The sequence below is a fragment of the Frankliniella occidentalis genome, unplaced genomic scaffold, assembly GCF_000697945.3.
Source record: "Frankliniella occidentalis isolate FOCC.00 unplaced genomic scaffold, Focc_3.1 Scaffold314, whole genome shotgun sequence".
Classification (NCBI taxonomy): Eukaryota; Metazoa; Arthropoda; class Insecta; order Thysanoptera; family Thripidae; genus Frankliniella; species Frankliniella occidentalis.
In genome coordinates, this window is record NW_026267439.1 from 327,667 (window position 1) to 336,314 (window position 8,648).

At 54.1% G+C, this 8,648-nt stretch overlaps 1 protein-coding gene across 4 annotated transcripts in view; it reads left to right on the forward strand.

The window, feature by feature from the left end:
- LOC113211136 (insulin-like growth factor-binding protein complex acid labile subunit) overlaps positions 1 to 8,641 on the forward strand; it is a 20,218-nt gene extending 11,577 nt beyond the window's left edge. For 2 of the 4 annotated variants that reach the window (XM_052273910.1, XM_052273909.1), the window contains exons 2-7: positions 3,101 to 3,371; positions 3,470 to 3,795; positions 3,881 to 4,331; positions 4,414 to 4,671; positions 4,781 to 5,122; positions 5,197 to 8,641. In XM_052273910.1, coding sequence (XP_052129870.1) covers positions 3,114 to 3,371; positions 3,470 to 3,795; positions 3,881 to 4,331; positions 4,414 to 4,671; positions 4,781 to 5,122; positions 5,197 to 6,195 — 2,634 coding nt within the window. In that variant the 5' untranslated portion in view covers positions 3,101 to 3,113 and the 3' untranslated portion in view covers positions 6,196 to 8,641. Of the gene's footprint in view, positions 1 to 1,872; positions 1,960 to 2,593; positions 2,752 to 3,100; positions 3,372 to 3,469; positions 3,796 to 3,880; positions 4,332 to 4,413; positions 4,672 to 4,780; positions 5,123 to 5,196 lie in introns of those variants that run through there. The other 2 variants (XM_052273911.1, XM_026429429.2) reach the window with 2 other exon arrangements.
- Positions 8,642 to 8,648: the final 7 nt, after the last annotated feature.

Genomic DNA, 8,648 nt, shown 5'->3' on the forward strand with positions numbered 1-8,648 from the left:
GCCCCGCCAGGCTGTGACCCTGCCCTGCCCTGCCCTGTTTGGCCTCATCCGGCCGGAAGTGGCTGCTTTGGTCAGTTTCCTGTGTCCGCGGCGGCCGCGCGGCCTGTCCTGTCAATCTCTCCGGCGCGGCCCGTTGGCTGCTGCTGGGGATTGTGTGGGACGGGACGCCGCCGACGCCGCCACCGCAAATCGACACACGCGGGGAGCGTCACCGTGTTTGTTATGGGGTTCGTTGGGGGTGACGTCACCCGATGGATGAGTCTGGCGCGGCACCGCGACGGGACGGGGGGCGGGGCGGGCCGCTGGACCCGCGCGGGTGGGACTGGACTGGACGTCGGGCTGGTCCGGCCCGGGCCGGCCTTGTAGAGAGACGAACACGCTGACGTCGACCGGTAATGAGCCGATACGCTATAATGATACGGCCGGGCGCTGCCGCCAGGACCAGCTGATCGCCGAGGGTGCAGTCGGTCAAAGCAGCACGAGTGGAGGACCTGCTTGCTCTTTTGCCCCCTGCTACTTGTTGTATCTTGTTGCCGGGTACGACCAACCGGGCGCAGCTCGATGGCCGATTGGATTCAGCGGACCCCCGAAGCTGACCCCCCCCCCCTTCCCCTTCCCCTCGGGCAGCAGAGTGGAGCGGAGTATGCATACATACATGTCGCATTTGGTTCGGATCGCGGAGAGATGGGGGGATTTGCGTGTCGCGGAGCAAGAGAAGGGCTTCCGACTTGACAGCAGCGGATTATAACACATCTTTGAATCCAAATGTGTTGCCGGCGGGGCGGGGCGCTCCTGCAGGTGGTCACGTACGTCCCCGCCCGCCGATTGATACCGCGACTCACGCTGATAGGAGGGCGCCCAGAGCCCCCAGGACCGCTCAATCACCGCGGCTGGCAGCCGGCGGCGGGGCTCTTCTGCCCGGTGTACTACACTCACCTCGCTGCAGTTGGAGTGGGTATTGCATGTGGCGGTGCAATGACCACGTATAGTGTAGCCACGTCAGGCAAAAGACTGCTCAGATTATTGTTTTGGCAAAAGTCTGCACCCTGTGTTTAGTCGCACGCGCCGATGCGGGCGGGTGCACCGATACATCGTTCTTAATTCTAGTCGTACAGGGCCTGTTGAGAACAACATCCTTATGTAAGCATTGCCTGTTTAGAGCGTGAGTAGGGACTGAAGTAAGAACATTTGTCTTGAAAACTGGAGACAAAACCAAAACTACGAACATAGTTTCTTTGGGGGTGCCATTAGGTGCCTTGCGCGCAGAGCGGGTAGGCAAACCTGCCCGGCCCGCACCGGCGCGTGCTCCCCGAAACCTCGCCCGAGACACAGCAGGGTACAGCTAAACAATAATAATATACATAACAATGTAATTTAGTAACCGACTTTGCGAATCGAAAACACACAAATAAAAAGCGCGAGCGAGCGCGAATGAATGGTGTATCGCGTGACGCGTGGGACGCATCGGGTTACGGCGGAGGTATGTCGCCCGGCCCGCCTCGCGCCGACGACGCGAGCGGGAACATCCCCCCGCGCATCCCCATCCCCCCGGCGGCGCCCGAACCCGATCCGTCACCGTCTCGTCTCATCAGCGGCGCCGCCGTCGTCGTCGTCGTCCTGCTCGCTGCTGCTGGCCTGGCTCTTCCTCTTTGTGTTCCCATTTGTTGTTGGTTTTTTTGTCGGTGCTCGCGCCCGTTCATCATTTCCTCCCCGATCGCGCGTTGATTGTGCTGCTGTCGTTGCGCCGGCGGGTCGGCGGTTGTGCCGTCATCGTCTTGTCTGTCGTGGGAGCAACGCGCCCCGCGTCCTCGTGTGAGCATGACCTTTTTACTGTCATTTTTTAACCGTGTTTTTGTTTTTCTTGTGTTGCAGGGCGCGCGCGCGCGAGGGATAGAGAAAGAGAGAGAGGAGCTGCTGCTGCTACTGGCAGGCGCGGCCAGCCCAGCCCAGGCATATATCGTAAGCCCCGCCGCGGAGCGCCGTCGCCGCCAAGGCCGCCTCCGCCGCCGCGCTCGCTTTGTGTCTCTTGGAGGAGACCGGTGCAATTAATGCGAGTCAACGTCCCCACGGGCTGCGCGAGCTGCGGAGGCAGGGGCGGAACAGAGCGGCGCGACGGCGCCACGGGACAACCAACCTGCTGCGCCCGCCTGCGCCCCGTTTCTTTTCGTCTTTGCCGCAGCGGCGCCTGGCGCGGCGCCGTCGTCGTCGACGTCGTCCTCAACCCGCGAGGGCATCGCGATAAGAGGGGGAGGGGGGGGGGGTCGCGGGTCGCTAGGGGGTCGCGGGTTCGAGGCCCGCCGCCGCCGTCCTCGCAGTCACGGCGCTTTTCTCTTCCGTCACCTGTCCATCAGGAAGGCAGGACAGCGAGGTCTGGCCTGTCCACGCGAGTGGGGGCCCTGGAGATGACGACGACGACGACGATGGAGATGATGACTGGCGCGAGTGTTGACATACGGGCCGCGAGGGCGCAAATAAAAAACAGGTGGTGTCGGGCCGCGGCAGCAGGGTGCAGGGCGCTCGGGGCGGCCGACTCGCAGGGCGGGGCGGGGAGGGGCGGGAGGCTTATCTGACCGATAACGGATAACGTCGGATAAGGCTCTAGCGTCGCCTACACGGGCGCGGCCGCGTCGCCGCTGCTGCACACGGAGCAGGGTGCGCACGCCGTCAAACACCAGCCTTCCTTATGCAGTGCATAGACGATACCTTTTCGACCGTGGTCCGAGAACAGTGTCTATAAATCGACAGCTGAGCGTGAGTGATGTGGAGGCTGCATTGGGTGCAACAACGATGCGCCGCGGGCCCGCTCTAGAGAGACTCTAACCCGCTCCGTCTGCGCCGCCGCGGTGACCAGGAGCAGCCCCATTGGCCTGCCATGACGGCATCCGTCCTCCTAACGAGATAACAACACGCTGCTCATTTGCATCCCAGCGGCCCCCGGGGCGAATATCCCCGCGCTGCGGGTAATAGCGTGCAAACCACTCGCTAATTCCCCCCCCCCTCTCGCGCTCCTCCGCGGGATTCCGATTCCTCATTGCGTCGCAACAACGCGTCCTTCCCTCTCTCGTGCTGACCGCGCTTTGTCTCTCTCTCTCTCCTGCAGCTCATCGTCTGACATGGGGTCCATACGCCGCGGCCCGTCCGCGCTTGGCGTCTTGCTGTGCGTGGCGTGCCTCGCGCTGCCCCTCCGCGCCCTCCCCCAGGGCCCCGCCCAGCCCACCACCGGGGACTCGCTCGAGCTGTCCGAGGACAAGGACTTCGTGTACGAGGACCTCCTGGAGCACCACTCGGTCGTCTGCCCCAAGCCCATGTGCAAGTGCAGCTATGCCGGCTCCGGTGGCATCCTGGCCAAGTGCTCGTCGCTCGACTTCAAGGTGCGCTACCCCGCTGTCCTCGAGCAGCTTCCCCAAGTGTTTACTCCCCCCGATGTCCTCATTGAACCTAACCATGCATCTCCTCTCTCGGCTTGCAGGGCCAGCGCTTCCAGGGAGTGGTGAACCACTTTGAAGTGAGCGACGCACCCGAGTTCGCCGACGGACTCTTCCTGCTCAACAACTCGCTGGCGTCACTCGGGCTGCAGTTCGTGACGACGGTCAAGATCACCAACTCGTCCATCAAGGGCGTGAGCCTGGCCACGTTCGAGGGACTGAGCGAGCTGTACGACGTGGACCTGTCCAACAACCACATCATGATCCCGCACCAGGACCTGTTCGTCAACAACTCGGTGCTGCGCAAGCTGTCCCTGCGCGGCAACCCCATCGGCGTGGCTCAGGTCGTGGAGCACACCCTCGAGAAGAGGTAGGTCACGGGTGCGACGGGGCGGTAGTGGAATGCAGTGGCGAACCGTTGAACCTGCCCCTAACGAAATGCCTGTTTCCCACAGCTACCTGCTCAACTCGGCCTCCCTCAACGAGCTCGACCTGTCGAACTGCGGCTTGCAGTTCCTCTCCCCCCACGTGTTCTCGAGGATGAAGCACCTGGAGCGCCTCATCCTGGCCGGCAACAAGCTCGTACAACTGCACCCCGAAACCCTCTCGGGACTCGGCGAGCTCGAGGAGCTGGACCTGTCCAACAACCGCCTCATGACCATCAATACGGCCATGTTCGCCAACAACACGGAGCTGACGACCCTGCTGCTGCAGAACAACTCGCTCACCACGCTCCGCGGCGTCGAGATCCTCGGCCTGGACGAGCTGGACGTCTCCCAGAACCTGATCCCAGCCATCGAGAGGGACACCTTCCTCGGCTTCCCCGGCCTGACGCGTCTCAACCTCAGCGAGAACGGCATCGAGCGCATCCACCCCCGCGCCTTCGAGCCTCTGCGACACCTGCAGGTGGGTCATTGCTGCGACCAGCCCGACCCAAGACTGCGGCAGTGCGAACCAGAATGCTCACCCAAAACGATCTATTTTTCAGGACCTTGACCTTTCGGCCAACGACATCAAGGGCCCGCTCGCTCACGACCTGTTCAAGACCTGCGATGTGCTCGAGACCCTCAACTTGTCCGACAACCCCAATATGATGGCTCTCCCCGCCGGAGGCTTCGAGGGTCAGTTCAGCGCCCTGTACCAGCTCGACATCTCATACTGCAGCATCTCGAGCCTCGAAGAGGACAGCTTCCGCGGCATGGATCATCTTAGTTCCCTTAACTTGCAAACAAACAATCTGACAGAGGTATAAAATTTTATTTTTTGGTGGTAGACCATCCACGTATCTTTTGCGCTTCGTGCAAACTCAGATCCCAGCAACGTCACACTGTAACGCCGACTCTGTGCTACCCTAGGTGCCCCCAGGCGTGCTGCGCCGCCTCCCGCAGATTGTCACCCTCAACCTGTCCGAGAACAAGATCGTCGTCCTGGACAACCAGATGTTCGAGACCAACGCCTTCCTCCGCTACCTGGACCTCTCCGGCAACCGGCTGACCAGCGTGTCTCCGAGCGTGTTCGCCTTTACGCCCTACCTCCGCTACCTGGATCTGAGCCAGTGCCGGCTGACCTCCCTGTGGGAGACCCAGCTTGGCCAGGTCGACCGCACCTCCCTGCTGCGCAAGCTCAGCAACCTCAACGTGGCCGGCAACCTGATCCAGAACCTGCGCGTCCGCGACGTTGCTCTTGCCGGAGGTTTGGTAAGTACCCTTCTCCATTATTATCAACTTCGGCTGCCCCCGAGCCCCGACTTGACGTGCTTCTTCGCCCCCAGACGGTGCTGGACATCAGCGAGAACCCCATCCGGTGCACCAAGGACCTGTACAACGTGATGGAGTGGCTCGTCAAGAAGTCCGTGGCGCCGCGCTCAGACCGCAAACAGGGCGTCGTCGCGGCCACCGCCGGCGAGCTCAAGGAGGACCTGATGCACGCCGTCGAGGACATGATGGAGGAGCGCAGCCTGCGTGTTCGCTGGGCCGCCGTGTACGACTCCCTCTGCGGCGCTAGTGCTTTCGACCGCGAGCGGATCAAGGAGAAGAACAGCATCCTGGCCTCGTTCGCAGGCACGACCGCCGCGCCGGCCAGGCCCGCCCCGGCGAGGAAGGGGGTCACGGAGCAGGAGCTTGACGACATCCAGGTGGTGCTCGGCAAGAAGAAGCTCACGGTCCCCGCCACTGTCCTCGACGACCTGGACGACTCTGAGGAGTCCGACGACTCTTACTATTCCGATTCGGATGATTCGTCCACGGCCAACGCCGATGTGGAAAATAGCGATGTGGAAAGTGCCGACGAGGAGGATGATGATGATGAGGATGACGAGGACGAGGATGAGGATGACTACGACGACACCAACCTCATCTCAGACTCGAACAGCAACGGCACGGATTACCTGGCCTTCACTCACCGCGGCAACCCGTACCTGTGGCCCGTGCTCACCATTGGTGCGCTGCTTGCCACCACGGTGCTCGTCGTGTCCAACGTGGTCGTCTGTCTGGTCAGGAGGCGCCGCGCCCGGCGGCACGCTCGCTTCCAGTCGCCCATGTTCCGACAGCTCGGAGGCCTCCCTATTGCCGGCCAGCACAAAGTGTTCGGCGGTATCCCCGGCTCCTTCATCAAGACCAAGAAGGACGGCGGCTTTGTCTACAAGAAGCTGTACGAGGAGACGACCACGCCCGTGTTCGTGCCCCAGCCCCAGGCCCCCCAGGCCCGCACCTTCCGTTTCCCCCTCGACCCCAGTGACTTGCAGGGTGGGAATGATCCCCAAAGGGTCTAGGTAGGGGCCTCCACGTTCTCCATGGAGAATCATGCCCTGAAAAGAAATTTGTCAGCATGGCACACCCGCTGCAGTCAAAAGGGATTCAGTTACCAGGGTGATTATTAATGGATTGACTGTGGTGTGACCAAGATGTAATATAGTCACGCCTTGGGTTAAAAAAACAACATGAACTTATGATAAGATGCAGTCAGTTTTGATGCAGTATTTTGCCACTTTTTTTTCTTTTTTTTTTTTTTAAGAAAAGAGGAATTTGAGATGGTATCATTGGTTTAGAGAAAATGTCAAAGTATTTATCTTGATTACATACATCTCAAACTGCAACTTGGTCAATTCAACTCTGACTGTGTGATTGACACGTGCCTGCAATAAGCCAGTTTATGTTGTCTATGAACTTAGTGTGCAAAGTGCTTACTTAAAAGAATAGTGGGTATAAATTTCTCCAGTGTTATCCAAGTATTATCTGGTTTCAGCCTTCTAGAAATTTCCCTTCATAGTGCACTAGATACAGTTGCCCCATCAGTAAAAGGAACATGCAAATTGCAGAGGCACATCCTGAATTTGACATGAAGAAATTAATGTCCTAACAAAATGTTATGCCATTCCCACTCAAAGAGATATGAATTTATTCCTTTCTCTAATTGGTGCACTATCTAAAATCATTCAAACTGTACTTTTCTGTAAATTGTATTTTCATTTATCATGTGGTTAATGAATTTTTTTCCATAAACTTATTTCTTAGTTCATCTGTATATAGTTAGCTTGAAAAAAAAAAAAACTGTCATTCTCTCAGCATAATGATATGAAAAGTGCACTTGGGAGTCTGAAAATAGCACTATGTCACATCTCTCTTTCCTGTGATGTGGCTTCAATTCTGGTTTCTCAGTTGACTCAGTTGACATCACTTTTCCTTTTTTATCTCATGAATCATAGCCATGGAAAGCATCAACTTATGAGTTGTTGTATGATGGTCTACCTTGTATCCCACACAGCAAAATATATCTTTGACGTATCTGTGAGATATCTGAATGCAGACAGAAGACTTGCAAATCATTTTCAAAAGAGTGCTTGAATGTCTATAAGATATTTATTTTGACATTGCTCTGTATTGTGTACATCTATATGATGTGATTTACCAGTACTACTATTTTGCTATCCTTTAAATATCTGGCAATGTGCAAGAGATATCTAGGTAATGCTGTGTGGGTGTGCGTGGGTATGCATTTCTATCAGAAATCTTTCTTTTACTTGTGATAAGAAAACGAATTAATCTGTAGTAAGAGCAGATTAATGACTTAAACTTTTGCATTGTATTTTAGCTAGAATATGAATTTTTTATGTTTCATATGTTGGTGAATGTTTAGATAAAAGACACGGCATATCAAAGTTTGGTATTTGACAAACTTGTTTTTCATAGCCATTCAAAAACTAAATACCTAGATATGACTCTATTCCATCATTATCAATTCCAACATTTATGTACAAAATTGATGTGTCATCCACCCAACTTGATCAGTAAATTTAAGATTGTGTTATGGCATTTAAGAGAAATGGGTATGATTAAGTTTAGCATTTAGATGTAAGTGTCCATGAGTCAATTAAATAAAAAGAGAGAGAAATTAAAACTCTGCTGGTGCTATTGTTTGCTCCAACTGTTAAATTTTTTTCTGGCCACTTAAATGTTTTTATTATGAAGAGTACCGAGGGACTGAAAAACTATTCTAATCATGAATCAATTGTCCGTCCATATGGTGGCATAAACTTGTGGAGTGCTCCATACATGTTTTAAAGTATTGTCAACAGAATTATGTATTTCAAAGGTGTTGCTACACCAATCATTACTTCATTACTTTTTTTCTTTTTTTTTTCTTTCTGATTTTATGGGATAAGAGGGGTGGGCAGCTAATGGGTTCCTTATTGGATTATGGCTCTTTATTTCACCACCATTTGCAATGTTCAACAATATGAGTCGTATCATAAGTGTAAGCCATGAGTTGAGTTATATTTGAAATTGCAAGTCAGCACGGTCATGATATGACTCAAAACAGCTGTCAAACTCTTTTTTCCAGAAAGTTGATTGTATTTGCAAAGTAGAACATTTCATGTCTTACCAGATCTACAGTCCATTCCAACAAATATACATATAAATAACATGTTTCAAACATTCCTTAGAAGCTTTTAATACTTTTAACCGTTATTAGCTCTGTTAACATAATCACAATTTTTAACCAAGTGCCATACCATATTTATAAAGCGTTCATATCCAACAAGTTGTAGGACCATTTTTGATTCAACAAAGAGGGTTCCCATTGGTGTAATAAAACATACGTGATATAATCTAAGAGTTGTTCTTGTAAACACATATGGGATTCTGTCATCCCAATTTAAAACCACTAGCAGTTTGTTGTGTGTTTACTAAATAAATAAATATACTTCAAACATTTTTTTTCTGG